This window comes from Takifugu rubripes, chromosome 17 (genome assembly GCF_901000725.2).
Source record: "Takifugu rubripes chromosome 17, fTakRub1.2, whole genome shotgun sequence".
Classification (NCBI taxonomy): Eukaryota; Metazoa; Chordata; class Actinopteri; order Tetraodontiformes; family Tetraodontidae; genus Takifugu; species Takifugu rubripes.
In genome coordinates, this window is record NC_042301.1 from 12,297,110 (window position 1) to 12,324,297 (window position 27,188).

Below are 27,188 nucleotides of genomic sequence, written 5' to 3' on the forward strand. Positions count from 1 at the left end.
TGTAGGTTGGTGTTTTATGCCATCCTGCTGATTTCTTGCCTGTATTAAACAAACTGATGCTACAACTCACCAACATCGATGTCGCTTGCCAGCAGTTTGGCCACGTAGGTGCCGATCTCAGTGTTCTCGAAGACGGTGAAGGTGTACGGATCGGATGAGAACTGGGGCGGGTTGTCGTTGACGTCCTCCACGCTGACGTGGACGTCAGCCTCACAGTAGCGGCCTCCCCCGTCCACCGCTCGCATGGTGAACCGGTGCTCTTCCTGCTCCTCTCTGTCCAGAGGCTGCGATGTTTTCAGCTCTCCTGGAGGTGACAGACAGAAATCAGGAGTCACGACAACGAGGAGACGACGACTTCACAGCTAGAGAGGGGGAGTTAAGCTAGAAATGAAACCGAAAACTCAGCAGTTTTAAAGGGACAGAAGAGAGAAATAATTAAGCCATTAAAGCGGCACGATGGGCTGATCCATTGGAATTGGCAGCTAACAGCGATGAGAGGAAGCCAACAGGCCCACAAAGCCTCTGTAAAACTCCCTTGATAATCCTCATGTGCAATAATTCTACTGGTAACATTCCCTCCCCAGGATCGTAGCTCTGCTGCTGGAAACTCAATATTGGGGGTTGCCAGAAGACAGCTGGCTACTGTTGCTGCCTTATTGTCTGTCGGGTTTGGGTTAGTACGTCTCTCAGCAGATTTCTGTCCTTATTTTCATTGTGAGGGCACATGTGCTGTATCGCGAGTAAATCTGTTTTAAGGCCTCACTAATGCTCAACTTTATATTTGAGTTTAAAATCAGCTTTTTTGTTGATTAGAGAGAGTTTCTTGGCTTGCTCTTGCTCTGTAAGCAGCCAGATGGAATGGAGAAAAAAAGGATTGATTTAAGATGACCTCCCAGGAGAAATCTGCAGGCACGCAGCATCGCAGTCAGAAAATTCAATTTAAGCACGCAATTCTATATTTTAGTCGTGCCGAGGGTCTTTCAGGAGCCCTGCAGGGAACTGTTCTTGGCTCCTTTTAAATTGAATAAATAAATAATAACTGGGCACCAGAAGACAATAAGATTGTGTCCTACATTACTGATGATTTAGTCAGACACACACCCAAGCACACAGACACACACTGCATGGAATACTCACACCTCCACATTCTCAAATTTGAAATAAAAAAGCAGAGAAATTGTGTGTCTGTGCAGAAAACAATGTTTTTAAAAAAAAACACCAGTTAACATTCCAATACCCTGCGAATTTAAAATATTTGCATACATATGAGGACACGTGAACATGCTGGCACACACCCACACACACCTGTGTCAGAGTCAATGATGAAGAGCTCAGATCCAGCTCCCTGCAGCTCGTATGTGATGTGTGCGTTTGAGCGGATGTCAGCATCTGAAGCGGAGACTTGCAGGATGAGTCTGCCAGCAGGGGAGTTCTCTGGGACGCTCTCGCTGTAGAGCGCCTGCGGAATGAGTCGGAAAAAGGAGGCGTTATTGGGAATAACAGGGAAGGAGGGGGAGGGCTGGAATGCTAAAATGAAAGTACCTTTTCACATCTAGGGCTGTTGTCATTGGCATCCAGAACCTTGACCTCCACAGTGGCTTTGGCAGTGAAGATCCCGTCGCTGGCAGTGATGTTTAGAAGGTAATTGTCCTTCTCTTCACGGTCCAGGGGCTTTCTGACAAAGACCTTCCATTCGTTCTGAATGTGTTCGATGGCAAATTGGCCGAGCGGATCCCCGCCTGATTGGTGTTGAAAGAGACACAGCACTTTAGCATGAGCAGGCAGAGAAACCCAGGAAGTATCCTGGTTCATCAAAAGCCATCTCCTCAGAATATTGAACAGAATTTCACCGTCTAATTATTCAAACTCGCGTCTGTACATCTTGTTTAGCATCTGCCAAATTGTATTTTAGCTACCTAAATATTTGACTGGGATTTTTGCAGTCTGTCTGGTTAAAGAGACTCCCAAACAGATAATATGGTTGTTTCAAATATAAGATATTAACATATAAATGGATACTCTCTATTAATCTCGAGCAGGAAGGATCTCCCTGAACTGTGGAGGCATACGAACGCCCACCTGTGATGAAGTAGTTGACTTGTTTGTTGATGTCCTCAGAATCGTCGTCAGTGGTGCTGAGGATGGCGATGACCCCGCTGGGAGGAGGATCGTCCTCGCTCACTGTGCCCTTAAAGACCTCCGCCGTGAAGCGTGGTGGGTTGTCGTTCACGTCCGCAACAGTGACTTCCACTCTGGTACCAGTCACATGTTGGACTCGGTCGCCTTGGTCGGTGGCTAGGACGCCGATCGTGTATTTTTCCATCTTTTCACGGTCCAGCTCTTTCAAAGTAGTCACCCATCCTGTTTCGCTGTTGACGGCGAACAGTTCTGAGATCTCCTGTGAGCTCTGCCTGGCATCCAGGCTGTAAACAACATGGCCGTTAGTTCCAGAGTCCTGGTCGCTGGCTCTCACTTGGATCACCTGAGTCCCGCTAGGAAGGTTTTCCACCACCACGGCCTCGTAAGGGTCCGACTCAAACGCGGGTTTGTTGTCATTAACATCTTTTACTTGGACGTTTATGATCGCAGATGCCACGATGTCATAGTTCTCCTGCTTGGTTTGGGAATGCAACACGAACTGGTACCATTTGGTGGTCTCGTGGTCCAGACTCTTCTGCAGTTTCAGTGCCCCGCTGTCTCTGTCCACAACAAAGACTTCGTCTACGTTGCTCTCAGGAGTGCGGCCTCTTACCAAACTGTAAACGACCGGCTGCTCGCTCTCGGCCTGAATCACGTCGATCTCTGTGCCGATGGGAAGGTCTTCGGCAACGGTGTAGCGGTACTGTGCTTCACTGAATTTTGGAATTGGTGTCTCAGGAGCAACAATTCTAATGTAAACCTGAACAACGGAATGTTTGGGTGGGTTCCCCGTGTCCTTGGCTCTCACAAAGAACGCATAGAGTTCATTTTCCAATCCAATGAGACTTTCTTTGGTCACGATGACTCCCGAGGTCGGGTGGATTTCAAAGTTCTCCTCCACGTTTTCAACATCGGCCTCAATGGAAAACTCAATGTCAGCATTGCTGCCCTCATCCGTGTCTGAAGCTGCGATTCGGACCACCGAGGTTCCTCTCGGGGCATCTGATGCGATGGTGGATTTGTAGTCTGCTGCCCTGAACTGCGGAGCGTTGTCATTGACGTCGGTGAGAATAACGCTGACTACGCAAAAGCCCACTTTGCCCCCGCCGTCTCTGGCGATGAGAGAAATAGGGACAACCTTTTCGATGTTATTCTCACGGTCAAGGCTCTCCAGAGTGAAAATCTCTCCATTTTCATTGACAGAGAACTTGTCCTTTGCAAAATCATTGACTATCTGGTACGTTATTTGCCCGTAAACTCCTTCGTCGCCATCTGTGGCCTTTGCCTCGGCGACCAAAGTACCGACGGGGGAGTTTTCAACAAGCTCCACCACGTACTCCGTCTGAGTGAAGGTGGGGTTGTGAAAGTTGGCGCCGATGACTGTGACCAGGACGGCAGCTGAACCTCTGAACACACCGTCGGACACCGACACGCTGAGGTTGTAAAAGGGCTGCAGGTTGGGCCTCCGGTGGTTGGAGACGATGATGGCTCCTGTGTGTTTGTCGATGGAGAAGTTCAGATCCTCGTTGCCGGATGTGAAAAAGAAGAGCAGCTTATCTTTGTCTGAGCTGTCGGCGTCGGAGGCCTGGACTTGGGTGATGAAGTGTCCTCGGGGGGCCAGCTCACTGATGGTGCTGTTGTAAGTGTTCTGTGTGAATTCTGGGGCGTTGTCGTTCAGGTCTGTAACATCTACGGTCACCAGGACCTCACTAGTGAGGGCCGGAACGCCTCCGTCCACGGCGCGCACCCTCAGCTTGTGCTGCTGCGTCTCCTCGTAATCGAGGACCTGAGCGGTGGAGATCACGCCGGTGTCACGGTCGATGGTGAAAAGGTCAGAACTCCGCCCCTTCTCCTCCACCAGCTGAAAGAAGACGTCCTGGTTGTTGCCAGTATCGGCGTCTTTGGCGTCGACTTGCAGGATGTGCGTTCCGATGACGGAGGCCTCCGAGACGTTGGCGCGGTAGGTCTTTGACAGGAACACCGGGGCGTTGTCGTTGACGTCTTCCAATATGATGTCCACGAACACTTCGGAGTGAGCTCCGGTCAGAGAATCCGTGGCCCTCACACTCAACTTGTAGGCGGGATGCGTCTCAAAGTCCAAGGGCTGAACGACGTGAACGACACCTGTGTTGAAATCAATCGAAAACTGCTTGAAAGGATCTCCCTCAGAGATCGTGTACACAACACGGGGGCCTTCCGAGTCGTTGGCCTGTACGTGAAGGACAGGTGTGTGCAGCTGAATGTTTTCAGGAATCTCAATGGTATAAAAGGCCTTCTCGAACACAGGCATGGCTTTGTTCACCACGGTTACCGGCACCTCCGCCTCCGCCGAGAGTGCCGGCTCTCCGTTGTCCCGGGCCACGACGACAATGAAAAAGTCCGTGTTGAGCGACTCCTTCTCCAATTTCTTTTTCAGAGAGATTTCCCCAGATGGGCTTATTTGAAAGTGCTCCTGGTCTTCCTTCAGGAGATAATGGATTTCCGCATTCTGCCCGATGTCTCTGTCCACTGCTGTGACCTGTCGGATAACCTGGCCTTCCTCGGCATCCATCTGCACGAGGGCGTGATAGGGCAGGTCCACAAACATGGGCTTGTTGTCATTTGCGTCTTCCACCGTCACGGTTAAGAGCACGTGAGCGCCATCTTCAGGCTGACCCTCTCTGGTGACCTCAACGACCACTTCAAATGTGTCTTGTGTCTCACGATCAAACGGAATCCCGGTGGTTGAGACCACACCGGACGTGCGACTGATTTCAAATTTCTTGTCAGGGTTCAAAATTTTATAGAACAAAGGCTCGTTCACTTGATTGCCAACGGCAGCGATGACCTCTAGTGTTTTTCTCTCGGACGAGTTCTCTTGAACGAAGGCTCTGTAGGACTCCCTGGTGAACTTGAGCCTACTCTCTTTATTTTCTTTGACGTGTATTTTCACGCTGGCAACACTGGCAAACCTACCATCTGAAACCCTGACCTTCAGTTCATACCTGCTTCTGAGCTGTGTGACATTCTGAACAGAGATCATGCCCGTGGCGGGATCCATCCTGAACTTTTCCCCAATATTCCCTTCAGAGATTGAAAGGAGAAGTTTGGAGTTGGGCCTAGAGTCGGAGTCTGTAGCGTTGATCTGGATAACTTCCACTCCTTTGTAAGTTGGCACGATGACAGTTGCCTCGTACATTTTCTGGCTAAAAACTGGAGGACAGTCGTTAACATCTATTACTTCGACGGTCACGTTGGCGGCGGCCTCTGCGAAGAGGCGGGGCATTCCCAGATCGTGGACTTGGACCGTGAAGTGGAACGCGTTTCTCTGTTCATAATCCAAAGCTGTTGTGATTCGGATGGCTCCGGTGTTTGAGTCGATAGCGAAATAGTTGTGCGCAAAAGGTTCGACGATTTGATAGACCAGCATGGCGTTTTGGTCGCCGTCGGCATCGGAGGCTCGGATGACTAAGGGAGTGTTTTCGCGGGTCAGAACGACGCTGTTAACTGGGGCCGATTCGCTGATGATGCCCGTGAACTCCTTCTGGGTGAAGATGGGAGCGTTGTCGTTTTCATCCTTCAGGTGAACCAAGAGCGTGGTGTTGGTGCCCAGTCCGGCCATGTTGGTGCCCTGGATGATGAGCGTGTACTGCGGCGTTGCCTCGTAGTCTAAAGGTCGCTGGGTCACCACCACTCCTGAGTTTGGATTGATGTCAAAAGCGCCGTTGATGTTGCCCCCTTTTATTTGATAGAAGACAGAGGACTGGCTGCTGGCCGTGACCAGGCTGACGAAGCTTCCGGGCTGAGCCGATTCGCTGACCTCTGCAGAGAAGTCCTTCTCAGTGAACCGGGGTGCGGCATTATCGGAGACCGTGACCTCGATGTGCACGGCGGCTGTTGTCGACAGCGGCGAAGCTCCATGATCAGATGCCTTCACTGTGAGCTCATACTGGGCTTTGCTGTTACGATCCAACTCTTTGGCCACTGTAATCGTCCCGAGGACGGGGTCGATAGCAAAGGTGTTTGCGAAATTTCCTGCAAGACAAAAAAAAAAGAGATGTCTTTATTAGCATTTTCTGATGCGATTTAAACAACGTCTGCAAAGCAAACCAGGCATACTGGAGCTATTACAAATAAATTAAGAGCAGTGGGTTTCTTGTTCTGATGTGAGAGCTTATTATAGAAGAATAGCATCATGGGAAACTCTGAGCCAGCTCCCACGTCCTTGGGAGATTCTCTCAGGACAAAGTCTTCAATAGTCTCCCACTCTTTGTAAAGTATTCCATTCATGGTCAAGATGCAGTGGGCAGAATAAGTCCAGATGACTCATCTTGATGATCTCATTTGATGTAATATTTGACAAAGGCAGCTTTCTGCTGAGGGAAATCAATAGTGGCGGAGCGAGTGTAAGTGTGTTTACCTGATTCCAGGCTGTACGCGATCTCTGCGTTGTGCCCTTTGTCTTTGTCACGAGCGGTGACCTGGAGCACGGCCGACCCGACGGCGGCGGACTCGAACACGCGGCCAGAGTACGGCGTGCCTACGAACCAGGGAGCGTTATCGTTGGTGTCGTCAACATTGACGATGACACGGACCAGGTTCCGCTTCACTGGAATGTCCTGGTCGCGGACCTGAGGAACGGGAGAGAAAGAAGCGTCGGAGATGAATGAGAGAGCCTGGAAGGCACAAGTGATTCCAATCATTTCAAAATGTAAAGCGTTTAGGTTCAGATGCGCGCTTCCTGTAAAGTGTAATTAGGAAGCGTTGGTTCGCACCATAACAGTGAGGATGTGGCGGTGCATGGTCTCGTGATCCAGCTTCTCTGCTGTGTACAGCGTGCCTGTCCCCGGGTCTAAGCGGAACTTCCTCAGGCTGAAGGGATCGGTGCTGCTCAGCAGCGTGAAGGTCAGCTTGTTCTTCTCGTCCCGGTCGCTGGCGCTGATCTGCAAGACCTCCGTCCCTGGAGGTTCGTCCTCAGCCACGTTGACTTCGTAAAACTCCTCGGAGAACTGCGGCCGGTGATTGTTGGTGTCGATGACGCGGATGAGCACCTGCAAAAGACAATAAACACACACTTTAGAGAGCGTCAGGTCGTTCAGAAGCTCAATGGAAATACAGAGACCAGATCAATACAAGCGACCGCAACTGCATGAGCCCATGAAGCCACCTAGAGTTTAATACATTACAGAATCAATAAAAAGTAACAGAGTATCTTAGATTGTTTTGATCAGATTTTGGGATGTGATCGTCTAAAATGAAACTGCGCTCGGTGCTTTGGATGTGCAGCCACCGAGCGCACCAAAGACAACATCCTCAAACTGTAAAATTCCACCCAGAGCATGTTTTATCAACACCAGCCACTTGTCTACTGGACTTCCGACAGAGGATTATGGAGAGCTGCTGGAATGCCATCTTTGCTTCCCAGAGCACCGAGGGGGCTTCTACTGTTGCCAAACATGGGGAACAAAGGAATCAGCTCAGATTAGACACCTGCATACCAAACACGGGGGAACGGGGGAGAGGGGGGGGGGGGGGCTCCCATAAGAAAAGGGCTGAGGCGAGCTGTTTGGTGCGGGAACGCTGAAGTCAGAAACAGTCAGACCGGCGCACAGCCGGCTCGCTGACCAGGATTTGTTAGATCTCGGGTCAACACGAGTGTGGGTTAACATCATAATACTGTTTATCGAGCCCTATGAGCTTATATCAGAGACAAATATAGACTCAACCTGACAGCACTGATAACATTCCCAATCTGCTGTGTGCTGGGATGTTGGCAGCGATGCTCAGCCTCACACATGTCATCTTGCAGGGGTACTGGGCTGCGTGCTGCGAGATGGCTGCCTGCCACAGGTCATGTGTCCTAAACACACTGCTAATCATCACAAAATACGGAACTAAATAAATGCTATTTTCTCATTTCGATGGAAAAGACAGACTGTGGTTTGTGCCGAGCACGCAGCGTGTTGATGATCTCTCCCGTTCCGAGCAGGCCCCGACACGTCATGCCAGACATCATATTGCACCAGATCCCCCGTGTCTCCAAATCCACCTCTGACACATACGCATGTGCACATACTGGCGCGTGCACGGCTAGAATCACACAAAGAGGTAGTCCAACGTGTCTCAATCTGGCCAGTGTCAGATAACACCTCTTGTGAAAACTGAATAAGGTGCTGAGAGCTGATAGTCTTGTCAAGAAGCAGAAAGGAATGGAACTCGGTCAGACTCCGCATCTGCAATGTGCTATTACACGGGCCTTAGGGGGCAAACAAGGGGCTATTCACCCCCACAGCCCCCGTACGCTGACAAACATGCCTTTCCCTTTCCGCCGAGGCTCTGAGGAACTTCAAAGCAATTCTGCCCCCAAACATCACAAAACAGCAGGACGCCTCTTGATGCTAGCAGACGTGTTTGTAGAAGAAAAGTCTGCAGTCTTTCTATACGGCCTCCTCTGGGAGCCCAACAAGGACTCGGACCGAGAGACAGATGGAGACGCTAAAGAAAAAAGAGCGGTGATGGGAAGATGAAAGGGGAAGAGACCGAAGCGACAGCCAACAAACTGTCAACGGTCAAATTTAGGGTAAAAAGATAGTGGGTGGGAATGACAGAAACACACAAACAGCTGACAACAAGAGGCGAAACTGAGTTCACGTTTGACAAAATGAGTTTAGGGTGTTAAAGGCGATGGTGAAAGCGGCACATAAAGAGTGTCTCTGTAACATGGCGCAGAGAACACGTGACGTGGCAGACCAGGAACAGATTGCGAGCAGAACAGCTTGAGGTAGTTCTGCAAAGCCAAAGGAGGATGTCGTATAGCTGCTGGTGGGGGGAGGGGAAGGGAAGACGAGCGGCGTGCCGATCCCGCCTCGCTGGCGCAGTTCCTGGCTATAAGGTGCCTGAGTCGGAATACAGCAGCCGTTGTCTCCATCAGCTGATCCTCTTAAGACGCTTACAAACAGCCGCTATGGTTAAACTGGAAGGGAAAAAAGGTTGTTTTTTTTTATCTAGACACAAACAATAAGCTTCATGCTGATATTTCCTACTTTGATCACAAAGAGGACGCAGTTCAATCCCTTTTCAAACTCAAACAGCAGGAGGCCTCGTTTGGGAAAAACACTCAAAAATGCACTCAAGAGGTCACAAAAAGGAGCTTTTTAAAACCAAACACCTTTTTGCTCCATCCAGAACAAGACACGGGGGGCAGAAGTCTTGCTCATTGTCCTTCTGTGTGACGCGTAGAAAGGACATTCCCTGCCAGGTGGCAGGTTGTGGGCAAAGGCAGGGCACTGGCAACATGGTCCCCAAACAGGATTAACACAGCCCACCACCTATGGAGCTACAGCCCGGTTCTGCTTCATCCCCCCCCCCATACCTGGCTAACAAAGCTTTAGAGGGGGGGGTGGGAGAAGCAAGAGGGTGAGAGAGTCGGGAAGAGGGAGAAAACTTTAGAAAGGGAAAATAGGCCAGCCTGTCTGGCAGCGCAGCTTCCACATGACTTTGATTTGAGGAACAGATAAGTCTCACTTTCAGCTGTCACAGGGCGCTCGCTGCACAGCTTCAACTCTTTGCCCTGGAAGGTAGCGACACACTCCACAATCACTGTTTGTTTTCTGCTTCAGTCTTTCCTAACATCTAAACCTTTAAAGCTGGAGTGGAATCAAATCCAAAAGTGTTGACATTGTCCATTAGAAAGCCTCTACAAACTACGATATGTCAAGGAATGCCTTTAAATGGAAGACTTGTTGTATGGTATATGGCAGACAGCTGTCCTAAATCACCAGTTTTAGTTTCCAGGGTGTCCAAACCTGAGTGGTCCTTTAAAAAGCTACAAAAAGCTTACCTCATCCTCACGTTCAGGTTTTGCCTGTTAATAGACTGGAATAAAGAACTGAACCTGTTCAGAAGGTCACAGCACGTTTTATTGCAGAGATACTTCAGTTGAGTATCTGCTGGCGCTACTTTAAAAATCTGCTTCAGGAGACAAAATAAGGGGCGAAAAATAGGCTATCTGTAAGGTTCTGCTCTGAAGGACATATGGCTTCTTTAGATGTGCTGCAAAAACGCCAGTGAAGGCAGCATTTTATCCAAGGCTCAGTCAAGCGCAGCAGCCAGATGATGAAAGGCTGCATTCATACAGACTGACAACAAATAGATTCTTTTCCAGTCTTCTGTCGCTCCTCTCGGAGACAAAGGACACAACATTTTAAATGCCACCGTGCCATAAGGCCCAACTATCATGTAAAAAATGCTCAAAATCTCAAGGACAAGGCATGACCGTCGAAACAAAAAGCAAGGACAACGTCCAAGATTAAACGCGTCTCTCATGGCCGTTTAACTGGGCTGTAAATCCAAATTAACATAACAGATTAAAAATGCGAGAGTGCAGCAGAATTTTGACAAAATCTGAATTGTTGGATGGTTCATCAATAAGCCTCCGCATTTTTGGTGTATTCAAGGAACGTTTCTAGCTGAGTTGGCAGGGTTTTATGCAAAATACAGGAACATTAGACAGTAAAAAGGACAAATATCTGCTCGGATCTGAGCAAAAGTAGAGGAGCGTCCACTGGTTCAATGAGACACAGAGGAGAGGAGGAGTAGAGGGCGCTCAGGAATGCACACACACACACACACACACACACACACACGCATGCACACACAAATCTGGCTGGACCATCATCACACAGGCTCACATAAGGAATGAGACAATGGAAGATTCCGAGTGTTCAACAGTCAACTGAGAATGTGGAGAACAAAAGCAGGAGAACAATGACCGTCCACATCTTGGCCTGAAGACACATTTCACTGAGTCTTCTATAGTTTACCCCCCCACCCCCACCTTCCCCACCTCTCTTCATGAAGGATCAACGCTTTGAATCACCCCGAAACATTTGTTGACATATTTAAGACAAAAATGAACTGCCCGATTAGTTTATTGACTGTTTTAGATGGAAGTTTAGTTGCAAAACGGTAGAAAAAGAAAGGATCTTCAGTCAGAAAAGCTAAACTTCAGGCAGCCGAACAGCTGATGGGTGCAGTAATCGTGTGTCTTGTTTCAATCTGTTTTCCTGTGTGTTCCACACAGTTCCCATTCAAATGAACCTCAGAGCTACAACCTGTCATTTCCTGCCCGGTGAAAGCAGGGATATCATCACCACGTCAACAGATCCCAACAAACAGGACAATCCAGCCAGGCCGTCCCTCATTACCGTTGCTGTAGTCATCGACGCTGACCGTTTCAACGGCGTTTCATTTACCTGCGTGCTGACATTCCGTGTCCCATCCGTGGCCTCCACCGTCAGGTTGTAATTTGATTTCTGCTCGGCGTCCAGGGGCCGCGCGACAATCAAGGTTCCGCTGGCCTTGCCCACGTCAAAGCGGCTGTCATAATTACCACCTGTGGAGTTAGAGACAAAGGATCAGACACCAATCGTTGCCACGTTGTCTGCACCAAGCAACGTAGACAGAGAGACGTGGATGAAGCGCAAACATTGATTTTTTTTACAGCGCTGACGTCAAAAACAATAATGAATAGATGGGTTGTTGTTGTCACTGTCAACTCAGCAAAGTAGCTACTTATCAAACCACAATAGCAATTTCATGCAATGGGTACAAAGTGATGAATGAAGACTGTTATATAGGCCGTGATAAAGTTAATAAAGTTGATCACAAATAAACAAGATAATTAAGGTTTAAATGACACAAGGTCAAAGGGGGGGGGGGGTTCCTAATTGACACAGGTTTAAGGGGAAACACAACAGTGGTGTGATACAAATGAACCACAGCCAACAGGCAGCACCAACACACAGTGTGGGGTGATCTCTTAATACAGGAGAGCCTATTAGGAGATCCCAGCAGCTACCTTCTGCTGTACAGTTGTAGTCACAAGCCATCTGAAGGATGTAAAACATCTCAGAATCCTCTATGCCGCCTTGCAAAATCCAACCAAACAGAACATTCCAGAGAAAAGAGGGAAGCAGAAGCAAAGCACAGAGAAAGAGGGGAGAAATGTGTCAGTCAGACATTGATTAGAAGGAGGAAAGTCTGGGAGGAAGGATGAAGCGCCCAGATTTTTTTATCAGTCAAATTAGGTTCTCTCATGCATACAGAGTGCCTATAATATATTTAACACTTCAGAACAGAGCTTCCACTTAAGGCTGTAAAGGCATGGTTTCAAAGTTTGAAAAGTATCTGTTGAACAGTTAAAATTTTACTTCGTGCAGGTGCAAGTTGATTAAAAATGGACTTTCAGAGCCCAAAACACGAAAACCTACATGAATTATACAGACAAGTGAAAGAATATCTCGGTTTTTCTCTATCAAAATATGATTTTAACCTTATAGAACATTCATCCTGTTTCAAATGCAGCTCCCATAGAACCAGTAAACTCTGTTAGCTCTGATATATGGAGCATTTCACCGGGATGGCGGGGGGGTCGTACCTGTGATTTCAAACCACACGGGCACATCTGACACTTCGGTGGCAACCACGCCCACCATGTGTGCCACGGGGTCACTCTCCATGACGGAGAAGACGAAGGGGGACTCCTCGAACTGCAGAAGAGCTGCGTCGGACGGCAGCTTGGGTTTGGGGATCCACTCGATGTGCAGGCGACAGGAGGAGGATTTCTGGGGGCGCCCGTTGTCCACGGCTTTAATCTGAGAGAAGGGGGGTGGCGCATAATTAAAGGCGGTTATGCAAAGACCGTGTTATGCAATGTTCCGTTGAAAATGAGTGTACGCGCGGGCCTGTGATTGATCCTGAGCCTGAGAGGCTCCGGAGAGTTTGGACATAAAGAACAGAAGCGTAAACAACGCCTTCGCCTATACGCTGAGCCAACGTGCGCGAGGAGGAGCACAGGTTAATGCTACATATACCGTATTTTCTGGACTATATGTCGCTCCGGAGTTTAAGTCGCACTGGCCAAAAAATGCATAATAAAGAAGAAAAATTGATATAGAAGTTGCACTGGACTGGTAATAATAAAGCTTTTCAAGGCTCGGTCCTGTCCGAGTGCTCGGAGGTTCTCAAACCACCAACAACAAACCAGCTTTTGTGAGCCATTCTTTTGTGCTTCAACCTTTTGGGATGGGGGGGTGGCTTCAATTACTGGAAACTGCGGTGCGCAGTGTACTGGTGTGACAAGAAAAAGCCACTTTGGCTGTGCCGGGACACGAAATAAAAATATACGGTTGAAGTACGGTTCCTCGTAAATGTCAGCGGATTTAAAGGCCCTAGTTGTGTCGCAGGCCGGCTTGAAGATGCTGACCATCAAATTTGACCCCACATTAATTAGACCGATAATAAAAAGTATGAACAGAGAACACAGGTGACGGAGTAGTCGTATCACTTACTGTCAGAATGTTATATTCTCCAGCGGAAGAGAACTTTTTGGACGACACCAACCCGGTCTTGGGCTCGATGAAGAACTTTCCGTTTTCGTCTCCCTCCTCGATGCTGTAGGAGATCTCGGCGTTGGGCCCGTCGTCGCGGTCGGACGCGATCACCCGGTACACCGGGTCTCTTTTGGTGGCTCTTTCCTTCTCCGGCTTTTCGCGCTCCGGAAGCTTGATCTTGTAGATCTTCTCCAGGAACAGCGGCCTGTTGTCGTTCTCATCGAGCACCTGGACGATGACGCGTACGGTGGTGGACTTGGCGGGAACGCCGTGGTCGGTGACCGTGATCTGAGGAGACGGAGGGGCGAGCGAGCACATTCATCGTATCTTGCAAGGAAATGAGCATCGGTGAGTAATTCATAACACTCAAATAAGTCTTCCTCAACTTTCTTATTATCTTAGACAGCAAGGGTGCAAGACTGCCAATTAGGCTCCTTTGATTATGTCTTTGTTGATTGTACACAGCGAGCAGCTCGACAGGCTTTCATTACTATCCAATTTAATAATGATAATTAAACCATTTTAGGCCACTTTCACAGGCACCCAAATCAACCTCAATCTAAATTCTATTCACCATCCACTTGTGTGATGGGTGCGCGGGGGGAAAGGTTCATTTGTATGCGACTGTGTACTAAAAACTTCAAAAATGGGAAGTAACATTTGATTTGCTGCCTTGTGATCATGATAAAAGACGCTTGGGTGGCTGCTGCACTAACGACCCACCAGACCTAATTATTTTTAATCAAATGCACCTCTTCATTCTCGTCACTGCACCAGCTGTGCATCAAATGTGCAAAAAAGGTAAGGATTTTGCTGTATTAATAATCATGAACTCATGAATCACGGCACTGGCAGGAAAGACAAAACCGCACAACCTTATCTGAGCGGAGTGTGTGTGTGTGTGTGTGGGGGGGGGGGGTTAGTCTGCACGCTTTTCTCCCACCGGCTGAAACTGTCAGACCTGCTCTGACTCCACTCGAAGCCAAGCGTGTGTACGTTTAAGCAGAGCTGCTGCTGCTCTCTGAAACTCCACCTGAATGTTGTGGTCCTCGCCCGGAGTCTGGGGGCCCTTTCAGGAGCACTGCGCGATAAATACATAATCACACATCTGCAATCCAAACCCCGGGGCCACCTTTTGCCGTGTTTCTGTTTAATTCATAAACGTTGGCTTCGGAGTAATGGCCGCATTAGTTTTTCCCATCATGCTCTGGGAGCGTGGGCATGCATCTGATGTCCATTGCTAGATGGATCGCATCATAAAACATTAACATGTCATGTTCACCGTTTCCCGGGAGTCCAAATGGTGTCTAATCCCCAACAAATCAAAAGAATAACTGTTAAATGGCCATCGGTGTTAAAGAAACACATCACTGGCTTCAGCTTTATCTCTCTATACGGGGGGATTTGCCCTGTTATTAAAGGTTTACGCTCAGGCTCGCTGCATGCTGGGAAATGTTGCAGACAACAGATGTGAACGGCTCGTTCACCTCTGCTTTTTCATCACAATAATGCTCTCTGCAGTCCAGGCCCTGCATGCTAAGCATGTCCTGGCATGTCCCACTTTAGTTATTTACCCACCCCCTCCTCTTTCCTGGGCCGCCGGCCTCTCATCCTGCCGCTAAAGCCCACACTCAGACGATCGGGAGCGGGGCTGTCTGCTCCTCAAATTCCCCCGCCGCTTTTCCGCGTTTAGCTCTCCCACTCTCGCACACAGGCACACGACTGCCGCTCACCAACCCCCATCCGTCCCACCATAAAGAGGCCGGAGACCCCCCGTGCTCCCTCCACCTCCTCCTGGCATTTGGTGCAAACAATGCTGACACAGCCCCCACCCTAATTGCTCCACATGTTCCACATGGCCCCACATGTTTCATTTCTTCTCCTACAACAAGCTCAAACAAAAACTTTTGGGTGGATTTGCTCTGCCAGCGCCCAGTTCGCACACAAAGGCGTGTGTGTGTGTGTGTGTGTGTGTGTGTGTGTGTGCGTGCGTGCACGCTCTGTGAGTCACGGTAACTCTCGATTAGCTGCCCTGAGGACACGGCGAGGTGTGTGCGCGTGGGTGTGGGGAGGCTGAATTTTAGGGTTTAAGGGTCTGTTCTACCCTGTGAATGTTTAGCCCATTAAAGAGCTTCCTGCTGGATTCCCACTGACCAGCAGACGTTTTTTTTTTTAAATTTACCATGGTAACGCACTCCTCCTGAGGGTGTTCACTCAGTCACTCTTTGCTGATTTAGGTCAAATGTTACTTTTTCCTTGGCTCTTGCTCACATAAACGGGAACAGGCAGGAGAAACTTTTGCTTTCTCTTTACTTCTGAGTTGCAGATTTTTAAAGTTAAACCTCGGCAGGAAGAGAAAAGTGGTTTTTATTTCAAGAAGAATTTTAAGCCAATTAAACTTGTATTAAACTTGATTTCAAAGTCCCGCTTGGTCGATTGAGACGAGCAACATTGACGAAACGGTTTGTGCCTCTTTTAAACTGAATTTCCCGAGTATAAAAGTAGTTAATGGGTAGCTCGCTGCCACATTACGGGACTTCGGTAAATCAATAGCAGAGGGCTTTGCACGGGAGCCTGCACACCAACGTAAATTCCCAACGTTGCTTCATTTTATTCATCAGTTAAATGCTAAAGTTTTCTGCTACTCATCAATTTTAGTGCTGTAGGCTCAGTCCTGGAACACCATAAGGGCAGAGGATAAACTCCACTCCGCTCTGGTATGACCCGCTGATAAATGAACTGTGTGTATTCTAATAATGATTAAAAGGCATCTGATCCGCTCCCCGTCGGCCCCGGAAACGCAGTTGAAAGAGCTGTTATCAACCTCCAGTCTGTGGAGGGCAAACGCAGCCCGGCTCAATTTAAACCCACAAGTTTAGACTGTGGCTGGTTGGGGCCGACGACGCTTTCCTGTCCCGGCTTGCTGCGTCCACGAGATGGAACGGTGGAGAAGAACAAAGGAATAGTGGCCGTGATCTCCCACACACCTCCCACTTCTCCACCGCCCCGTCCGGAAATCGGAACAAGGACAAGATTTAGCCAAATGGCCTTTCTTGTGAATTCCGGTCTTGTTTTTGTGCTGCCAGAGTGGGTGTGCAGGAAATGACATGAATATTTTGTAGAGAACGCGAGAAGGCACATCTCATCCGTCCAAAGCGGAAAAAAAAGGAGCCCTCACCTCAAGAATATGCTCATCTTGTTGCTCCCTGTCCAGTTTTCTGGAGGTGGTTGTGATCAGACCTGAGGGAAACAGTGATAATATCAGTGATTAGACAGGAATATATCAAATATTTGGAAAGAGGCTTGAAAGCGGTGAACTCACTCAACTAAATTTGCAAATCAGATGGAACCGAAGACAAACCAAGACACGCAAAGAAAAGAAACAGCATTTAAATAATAAAGCCGAGGGAAAAAAACGGACCCACCCACTCACAGTTGGGTGACGCAGTCTGAACCCTGCTGCTTCTCATCAGCCCCCCCCCAGGAGGACTCTCCCTCCAGGGCTTCCTCTTGTTGGTCACGTGTGGACCCACCACACAGCTACAGACACGTGAAATATCACCAAAGTGTGCAAACTGGCGGCCAAACGGCACGGCGGCCCAACACCTCGATTCTAGCTCCTCCACAAGCTGAATAAATAAGACGGAGGCGGCCGCCAGCATCTGCACTTTTAACCCAGGAACAGGAACCTTCAGAAAAAAGAACCCCGCTGCTGCTGGAAGTGTTCTAGCTCACCTTCAGAGCCTCGTTCAGGATTGATGTTATAGGACAGTGGGGGCTTTGTTAAGGCAGGCCGGGAAGAAGTAAAAATAAAAGCAACCCCTTTGAGTTCCTCTTAAATCAAACTGGAAATCAAATTCACCAAAAAAAAAAAAAAAGATGTAGACTGGTTATGTTATAGGCAGCGTTCCCTTCTCACAACCAGTGTAATTGCAAGTTAGCAGAGAAGCTGAGTGTAGAGGAGACGTGCCAGCTCCGACCGCACCAGCGCTGTCTGCGCGCCAACTGGGACTGATTAGCATAAAGCAAAGGATTTCCGAAACCCAAACCCATCAATGGCGCATGAGCCTGCAACGAGAATAGCAGGCCACAACTTACAGTTCCTGAAATATAACCTCCCTCCCTCGGCACAGCAATCGAGGCGCCTTTTCTGCCTGGATCTTTTTTCATCCTCTCCTCTCCTTCGCAGGCTTTATTTAATCTTCAGACTGAGGCGATGTGGAGCTACTGGAGAGATCTTTGATAGCTCCTCCGACGTGACGACACGGCTGCGCGTTTAAACGTCATGGGGTTTTTTTCCCCGTAAATGATGAGACAAATGAAAAGCAGCGCATTTACTTTTGGACATTAGCGCCTGTGCTAATGGTTCAGCCCCGCCACATCAAAACAGACCCCTCCGACTAATTATTCATGCACTCCAGCCGGGCCGGGGGTTGATGGATGATAATGTTTTCAAGTTCCCCCGTGTGCTACGGCGGGCAGCTCTTTCTCTTCACGCACATTACAGAGCAGAATACAGATGACAGCATTAACCACACGGGGCTGCGTCGCCCCACAGTAATTCCCATGCAAATGAGACGCCCAATCAATGCAGGACTGCGCATCATAACAGGTACAGGGGCTTCAAACGCAATCTGTCCCACAACAGAACAACGGCAACCAAAGCATCGGAAGCCGCGCATCAATAGTTGGAGTTAGCAAACCAAGTGTGGACCCAGAGTCTGCAGACCCAAGTAGGCTGTAAGTTAATGACACTGCATAACACAGTAATGAGGACATTTTTCTTTGGGGGGCCATACGGGCCGTGTAATCAATCTCATCCTTCCCATAGCTGTGGGATATTTACGGGGCTGCAGTAATGTGCACATGCTAATCCAGAGAGCGCGCGCTCAGATTTCATGATCGACTCCCATCAGAATTTCTCTTCTTCAGTAAGGTGTCGTAAATATGCGGCTGGTTGGATAAACAAGACGCTCCCCCAGTTGGGGTTGCGCCTCGGCAGCGGCGGGACGTGGAACGTCTGCTGTTCCGTCCCACAGAGCCGGCGTCTATCCGCCATTGTGCGGCTCTGTCGGTCGTCATTCCTCTCTGCATGTTTGTTTTGCACCCGGCATTTAAGATTTAATTTCGAAATTAAAATGAGTGCAATCGACGTGACGTCTATACTTGATACATGAAAAAAGACCTTTTCCTCTTTTGCCATGAAACGCTCATAAATAGTAATCCGCCGGCTCTCTCGTCTCTGCAGCAGAATGCTAATTTTCTGCGCAACCTGTTGCTAAGCTGTGGTGTACTTTAAGTATTCATGAAAGATCTAATTACCAGCGGTTATTTCATCAAACCTGAATCATATAGAAGCTCACTGGCCCTTTCGGTCCACCCAGCAGAGGTGCATACCTCTCAAACTGCACCTAAATGTTAAGGAATGGTAAAATGATTGCTTGGCGAGCCAAACCTCACCAAAAAAAGAGTCTCGAATTCCAAACCGCGGTCTTTGTAACAACACACATACACACAAAAGCCTTCTCCAGGCGTGGGCCGAGCTGGGCCGACAGTAATTATAGCCGTGCTGTTTTGAAAAGGAGAGGAAAACAACAGCAGAGCAGCAGTGGCACTTTCAACCATATCCTTGAGTGCTGCAGCCGCTGCTCCAAAATGGAGGCCTGGGGAGCTGAGGCGTCCAGAGCATTGCTGGGGCAGTTCATGCCCTGGCATTGCTCCTGTGATTAGGAGCCTTGACAACAACACACACACACACACACACACACACACACACGCAGCATTTATGTGCCACGTATTTAGCTCCAGACAATCTGGAATGTCTGTGTCGGTGCTTAAGAAATTTAGAAAGAGTAATTTTACAGGATTACCTAATTATTCATTTCCAATCCCTTGGCTTTGCTATTCGTGGAGAGAAAAACAAGACAAAAGCAGGCACCAAATTTCAGAAGGGCAACTTTCTTTCATCCATCACATGATGAACATCATATGAGAAAGAATCAGATTTTAATGCTAATGACGCCGATGTTCTGAGAGGAAACTTAAGAAGGAGTTGTTTAAAGTGTTCTTTAAAGCTAACGCGTAAAAATTAAGTCAGTGTTCAGCGCTCGGAGAAAAAGGCGTTAACACGGGCAACAGAGGGAGCCATATATGTAGAATAATGGCAGCATCTGACCTTTGGTAAATGTGTGAAAGGCACGTAGCCGCAGAGCGTCGTTTATATTGGGATTGAGATATCTCAGCACCCCGCAGCTGCAAAGCTTATTTGTGATATGAAAACAAAACCACGCCGCGGAGGACCGGAGACGATGGGGAATTCAAGTACCCGAGCGCTGGTCCCGATCCAACACTTGGAAGTGCCGCAGCAGCCAAGGAAAAGCATTACAGACCACAGCAGCGGGAGGTTGTCTCCCTTTTTTTAAGCTTGTTGAGACAGCAGACAATTTTTGTTGCCCCCTCGTAGCCGTGATGTCAGGGCATCCCATTATAGATAGCAATAGGGGCTTATTAGCTCGGCCAAATCCATCGGCATGTTTAACTACAACAATTTGTCCGGCTTGGCTCGTGTGTTTAGCATTTAGATTGTCTATTAGAGCTGCTCTCAAAGCAGCGCAGCAACAGAAACACAACCTACAGGTCACGTATATAGTACAGCTACTACAGGATGAGCTCCACCACATGGATGCGTCGAGTCTCCGCAGCGTTCGAGTCCTGTTTGCAGAAGAATTACATCACCGAAAAGAGCTTTTCAACTGTACGGCGAGTCCAGCAGGGACATGTGGACAATGCAGCATTTAATGATTGACTACAGCTAACATGGGTGTGGAAGGCTGTATAAAATGAAGCAAACAAAGCCCCGTTTGGTGTGCCAGGCGTAGCCGTTCAGCCGTATCGTGACCGGATCCGGTTTCTTTTTAATGCCTCGGGTTTATGCACGGCCACTGACGCTGCTGCAGCAGATGTGCTGAGCCTGTGGGCCACCAACGGGGCAGGCAGGCCTGCGAGAAGCGGAAGTCACAGCTGAGAGGTGAATAAATGTTTACCTATCTGCAGCCTGACAGATAACCTCACTTTATCTGCATTTCCTCCAAAATCATTTCAAAGCTTTATTAAAAAAATGAAAACGTGCCAGGGTAATATTGTCTGCCACAAAGAGCCAGGAACCAGGAAGATAATGCCCCTGTGATCCCAGGTTGGATTACAAAGGCGCTGTCATTAAACTGAATCCCAGCCAGCAGAGGGCCGCGACCGCTCTCGGGAACGCCGCCGTTTCTCATTTCCACGTTTTTCCCCTCGCTGTGGCGACCGACCGGGCGCCGAATCACCGGAAACATCAGGAAGTTGTTGGAAGTATCTGTTTCCTAGCTCACTTCCCCTGATAGTCGTTGGGGCTATTGGCCATTGTGTGTGGCGCGTGTGTGCGCACGCCGTGGTGTTTTCTCCCGCGAAATGAGAGGATGTCAGCGAGCGCAGATGATGACGGCCCGCTGTTCTCCTCGCCGCTATTGATTAGAACCGGGCCTGACGACGGCACAAAAACTGGCTGAAGGCGCCCGAGCCTGCTGACGCGTCTCCTGGGGCTTCCTGTCCCGTCTGAGGATTGTTTAATGTCTCGGGCGAGTCTCCTTTTGGGCGTAACCGCCGAGATAACGGCTCAAGGGTTTACGGGAAAACCGGCGTGACGTAACGTTAAAAAAAAAAAGAATAGAACAGAATAATAAGGTGTGGCAAAAGGTAGTGGCTGACTTTAAGCAGTAGAACGAGGAGCGCTGAGCAGGAAGCATCGAATTTTATTTTCCTATTCTGCAGCCAAACAGCAGGAATGGAAGGATACCTGTGTCTGACCCCCCCCCCGACAGGGGAGGAGTGTCCTCACTTGTCCCTGGGTGGCGAGGACGCCCGTGCTGGATGAGATTGCGAAATCCTGCATCCACAGTCTGTTATTTTAAATCCACTCATTAACAGATTTCAGAGGTATAACTTATATCCAGCTCCCGGGTGTGTTCGTCTCCCTCTTTTTTCCCCCTCTGGAGGTCCCAAAAGCAAGGCTGCGTCAAACCGGAGCTCGCGGAGCCTCCACAGAAGCGCTGGCCTTGCACTTTAATGACAAGCTCGCCGGTCAAAAAACAGCATGACTTGTTTATTTGGCAGAAACAAAGGAATCCGGGCCTTTCATTCGAGACCTGACCGTGCCACTGGAGCTCTGCGGTGGGAAAAAAAGGACAACCAACGCCACCCAACGCGTCAACTGGAGCCCTCGAACGCGTTTGATGTCGGGCAGGCGGCTCGCGGAGGCCCTAACCCAGAAGGCTAGCTATTTAGCTCGAAACACATGACTGCGAAGTTCCCAAAGCCACAAACAAAACACAGGCCTTAACGTCTTTTCCGTCCTCCCGCCCCTTGGTAACGCTTTGTAGATACGCCAAGGCTAGGCCTGCGCTGCCTGTGCAATTTTAGAAGGTGTAATTACAGAGACGTGCATGTTGTAAATTTAAACATTTTCAAAAACCTGTAATATGCGGTGGAGCTGCCATATTGAGCTGATCATGTGGACAGATATCAGGCCTGCGTTGCTCTCATTTACCACCGCAGACCAGAATAAATAAGCCTTAGCGATCATTCCCCGGCATTTTTAATACCTCTCGTGCCGGCGCTGCTGTCTTACAAGGCAAATAAAGAGACTTAAAGCAAGAGCAGAGAACGACGGAACTTTCTTTCCGTCCTGAACCCGTCGCCGGGGGGCTGCGACGCCCCAGTGATAAAAATTTCAACGTGCTTCTATATGCATGAAAGAGCCTTACCCTTATGCTTTGGACGCCCTCATTACCATGGACTTTTTTTTATGAAAGAGTACTAAAACTCCAACAGGCAGTGCTCCTGCACAGATGGTTCTGCTCAGAGGGGACGTGGCCGTCACCCGGTAACCACAGGTGTAAGAAATAGACCTTATTCCACCGCTGTGCGGTTTTATCACGCAGTCATGTGCGGAGGAAATATGCGCCAGAAAGCATCGGATGGAATTTAAGATTAGCGAGTAACCTTTTTAGGAGCAGGACGTGCGTTTCCCCCGGCATTATAACTGGGTCGGCGTCCATAAAAGAGGAAAAACCGGAATATATCTTGGGGGAAGTCGGATTGCAGAGATAGGTTTCTTCACAGCTCATCCTTCTGTGTTGTTAAAACGGCGTTATGTATCGCTGCTCTGTCTGGAGATAACTGTTCGATTCTGCGGGACTTTCATTTTTCAGACTTCTTATCAGCAAACATGAGCCGATTCTACATGCGCGTCTTTGACTCCAGCATCTATCTCGCCCGCCAGCGCCCGCTGAGCGGTGCCCGAGCCGAGACGGAGCGTGATCAATCCTTATTTGGTCAGAATTTCTGCGCGATGCCTCTTCCAACAAAAATAACCCCATTTTGTTGACAACCTCGGGAAACAGGACCACACACATCAGCCGAGGCCCAAACGGGACAACTGCGCATTCCTCGTTTGGCTTTAACAGGCACGCGCGTGCTTAAAAATGACAAATCTGCTCGTTCGGACCATCACAGTCAGCAGCGGAGCCGCTTTAATGGCCTTCCTTTAATACCTGCACCATGACCTGAACTCCAGTCTTTCACAAGCTAACTCAACTAAATAAACATTGACTGTACATGTGGCTCGTAAATCCACCGTGACATAAAAAATAAATCTGTGCTTCTACAGTGCTACGAGTGGCCCCGCCTCCACTAAACATAGCCTGCTCCTGCAACTTTAAAAGAACCCACTAAAATATTAATAATCACACCATTTTCATGTCACCACATGAGAGCGCACTTTAGAGTGTTAGAGTGGGACAAACCCCTGTTGGCTGGGGTTAAAATATGTTCGCGCTCTCCGTGCGTCCTGTCAGCCGTGCACGACAGGACCCACTTTGCTGTAAAGCCAGTCAGGTAAGTCATGTGACGTGGTCAATCCAGCCGATTTCTAGCGGGATAAAGATTTTTAATGGGAGCTGTAAACCGTAAACGCTCGTGATCTGGGGCGAGCGTTGCTAGCTGAGGCGGCTAGCAATCGTGTCGACGCCACGTCAGCTTTCCGGTGAAGCGGAAGTCTTACCTGTCCTGCCGTTAATGGCAAAGAAGCCCTGGGGATTTCCGCTGGTGATCCTGTAGCTGAGCTTGTCGCTGGCCTTGGTGTCGGGATCAATGGCATTTATCTGGATGATTGACACGTCTTTGGGGGAGTTCTCCATGACGGAGGGGTAGTAGACGGGCTCGGAGGTCTGCGGCGCGTTGTCGTTGACGTCCTGCACTTCCACGTAGACCTCGACGAAGGTGGAGAGCGGCACCACGCCGCGGTCCATGGCGTAGACCGTGAGCCAGTAGTGAGGCGTCGTCTCATGATCCAGCAGCTCTTGCGTGCGGATGACGCCTGGGGGGCAAGAAAGAAGCGAGGGTGAGGGAACGTTTTCATGTGGAACACGTGCCAAGAGTCGGTTATTGACCGCCATAACAACCAGCCCCCGCCCCGAGGACAGACAAGGCTGTTTGATAACTGAAACATGTCAAGGTGGGACATTAGCTACAGCCAGTCAATGCTGCTGTTTACATTCACCAGCGGGGGTGGGTGGGTGGGTGGGGGGGGGTTACTGCCAAATGGGGGCTGCAGCCTTCAGCTGAGCAAACAGCAGAGCTCTCAGAGGCCTGCGAGCCGGGCGGGTTAACAATAGAACGACGGGTGGAGGATGGTGCTCCTCGGGCTCCTGCTTTTACCACAAGATAGTTTCCAAACTACCAAAAATTAAGTGTGTGTGGTTCGGTATAAAAAGGCGTTTCTGCGCCGCCAGTGCGGCTTCAAAAGAGAACATTTTCTACACCCGCGGAGGCATTTTTAAATCAGGGGAAGAGCAGAAGTGTGAGTGTCCTTGCAGGGAAAAGGCAAACAGCAAAGTTTAGAGGAGGAAATTTACTTTAGTGCTTTTTATCTCCAGCCGACCCCACTTAGAAGCACTCTCCAGGTGCTCAGTGGGCACTTTCAGCCCGACTGTAAAAAAGATGCGCGTGTGTTCCAAAAGGTGTGGAAATGTTTCTTTTGGAGGATGAGGGTGTGTGTGCGCGCATACATGCGTCAGTTTGGTGTGTGTGGATGCATTAGTGATGGGCACTTACAGAAATCTGCATATTTACTTGCATTTACTTGAGTATTACCTTGCAAACAAGCCATTTCAACTAAAAATGAGGTCTGAAACGAGCGGTGGTCGCAATTAGCGACGGCAGAATTAACCGCAGCATTCTGGAGCCGCTGAACCTAGCTGATGTAGCTCGGCCCTCCGTCGTTGGAGACATTCTTTACGACTGAAGCACATGTCATGAGGCTCCCAGGGGCCTTTGTGTCTCCGTTCAACACATCTGTGATCCTGCGGCTGATCGGCGGCCTGGAACCATCACAACAGCACATGCTTGCTAACAAGACATCACCTGATATGTGATAGCCTTGTGTTTAGACTACAAATAGTCCTTCCTTGGAGCAGCTTTGAGAAAACATCAGCACGGCCAGAGTTTCGGCTATTGCTACGAGGATGCTATCGTGATCCATCCCTCCATCCATCAATCCACCCACCCGGAGACGAGCGAAGGTTTTTCCATCAGTGTTTCCAAGTTCCTCTTTTGTCTGAACACGTTATTTCATTGGCAGCTGCTAGAACACGCGTCACACGTAAAGACATATTCCCCCCTGATGTGAGTCATGTTAGAACACAGCAACGTTTATGACGGATCATTAAGTATAATCAGATTGAAACAAACCAAATGGTGCTAATAAAGGCTGAGGGGAAATGAGGAAGTGGCTCTTGTTAATGAGTCAACCATGTTATTTGAATAACTTGCACATGATGAGTCTCCATGACAAGCTCAAAGTCCACCAGATTTCACTGTTACACTATCTGAAAATAAAATAATAAAAGTAAATCATCAGGCGGACACACCCAGAGCGTAGGTGTGCACATGTCTCATTTCCTACACGGTGCCCCAGTTCATGGAGTCCTGAACGCACCCGCATGGACACACGCGTTCAGGTTGGAAGGGTTTGTGTAAACCACCTCCGCTGACACCTTTATTCACTCGGTAATCTGATGAGGTCCAAAGAGGAAGAGAGTCCGCCTCAGGTGATCTCTGGGAGAAGATTGCGTTCCAGCAGAGGAGTCGCAGAACTTTAACGCGGGGTGGGATTTTGAGCTAATTTGTTCGGTCACCCTGCTTTATTTTAGCTCCTGTGTATTTTAGGCCCGTAGTCGCTACTCATCAATCACTCTGGCTTTCAACAGAGCTGAAGGGCGTAATAAAGAGGACAGACAGGACAGAGGAAATAAGAGTCTTCCTAACATTTCCCAAATTAACCTAACAGATAACAAGTTAGGCTAAGGTATGAGGAGGCACCTAGCAACCAAAATAAGCTTTAAAAGTCACGTAACTAACGAATTTATATGAAATGAACCAAACTACTTCGGCGTTTTCGACTTTTATGTTGACGGGAGGGGAAGAAATGTGGGAAATGTGCTCAAGAAAGCACAAATGTCTTCAATAAATAAGAAATGCAGATGCTTGTGTCAGCCATTCCGAGGAGACAGAAAAGGATTACAGGGATAAATGTTTCAGACACCGGCGGAGCGGGAATTAGGAGGGGGGAAAAAAATCTTGTTCAACACTGAATGAATAATTATTACAGCCAGAGCGGCAACATATTCACGGCACTTTGATTATTGTTTGAGGGATTCAGACTGTGACATCCCACCGAAAGAAGAAGCTTCATTTTAGTTTACAGCGCAAAACAAACGTAGTAAAGTGATCCAGTGGTGAGAGTGTAATGCTGAAAAATGGGCTGCGAAGCCACAGATCACATTGCGGCATTTATTTATGGGGTTTATTTCGGTGCGCAGGTTATTCTGGTGCTCGGGTTTCCTCCTGGTCACCGCAGGCTTCTCTGACCGTCCAGGCTCGTGGATAGCTTGCAGATGCTCGTGCCGGAATTTCTGTACGTAAAAATGATCGTTCCTCTCCATAAACAGCTGCCAAACCACACACACGTGAGCTAAGGTGTGTCGAGCAATACACACACGATACAGCCTGTGCGATATGGACTTTGGCTGAATAGATCCTAACAAAGACTGTGCCTGAAGCCTGAAGAATGTTGTTGCCCCACCTTTCCCATATACCTAACCTACCCTGGAACACAAAGGCAGAAGCTGCCCGGGGCCATAAAAACCAGCCCCTGCCAGATTTGCATTCCACTTTTCCCTCTTGCTCTTTTTTAATCCCTCTGGCTTTGTTCTTCAAAGTTAGCGGAGCACAGTGGCGTCTTCAGACAGTCCGGGGTTTTTAATTATCGGGGCATTCACCGTGCGAGTGTAGCAGGAGCCGACCCGCGTGCCGATACAGTTGCTCTTTATCAGCGGGCCCAGTCGCAGCGAGGCCGCCGTTTGAACGGTCGAATGTAGCCGTTTGAAAATGTTAAACGACTGTCACAGGTTGTCAAACGCGTACGGCCGATCCGAGACAGAACCCGCTTTGTCTCCAACCGATTTTCCAATTTCACCCGGCTGGAGGAAAAAACGCCAAGAGCCGGGCCACAAAGCTGTGATTATGCAGCCAGGATGTTCCTCCTGCAGTTGAAAAGTTGGGGCTTTGCTTTGAACTGCT

General features: G+C 48.9%; 1 protein-coding gene across 9 annotated transcripts in view; it reads right to left on the reverse strand.

Moving 5' to 3' along the window:
* fat1a (FAT atypical cadherin 1a) overlaps window positions 1–27,188 on the reverse strand; it is a 49,694-nt gene that overhangs the window by 13,292 nt on the left and 9,214 nt on the right. For 6 of the 9 annotated variants that reach the window (XR_003891690.1, XR_003891691.1, XM_029851360.1 and 3 more), the window contains exons 3-14: window positions 23,611–23,925; window positions 16,690–16,751; window positions 13,470–13,799; window positions 12,557–12,773; window positions 11,978–12,046; window positions 11,373–11,512; window positions 6,894–7,169; window positions 6,539–6,749; window positions 2,080–6,153; window positions 1,543–1,739; window positions 1,306–1,459; window positions 71–304 (exon numbers count right to left, since the gene is read on the reverse strand). Coding sequence is in view for 7 of the 9 variants with exons in the window: in XM_029851360.1 (XP_029707220.1) it covers window positions 71–304; window positions 1,306–1,459; window positions 1,543–1,739; window positions 2,080–6,153; window positions 6,539–6,749; window positions 6,894–7,169; window positions 11,373–11,512; window positions 11,978–12,046; window positions 12,557–12,773; window positions 13,470–13,799; window positions 16,690–16,751; window positions 23,611–23,925 (6,279 nt within the window). In the remaining 2 variants the exon portion in view is untranslated. Of the gene's footprint in view, window positions 1–70; window positions 305–1,305; window positions 1,460–1,542; window positions 1,740–2,079; window positions 6,154–6,537; window positions 6,750–6,893; window positions 7,170–11,372; window positions 11,513–11,977; window positions 12,047–12,556; window positions 12,774–13,469; window positions 13,800–16,689; window positions 16,752–23,610; window positions 23,926–27,188 lie in introns of all 9 variants that reach the window. The other 3 variants (XM_003972286.3, XM_029851363.1, XM_029851361.1) reach the window with 2 other exon arrangements.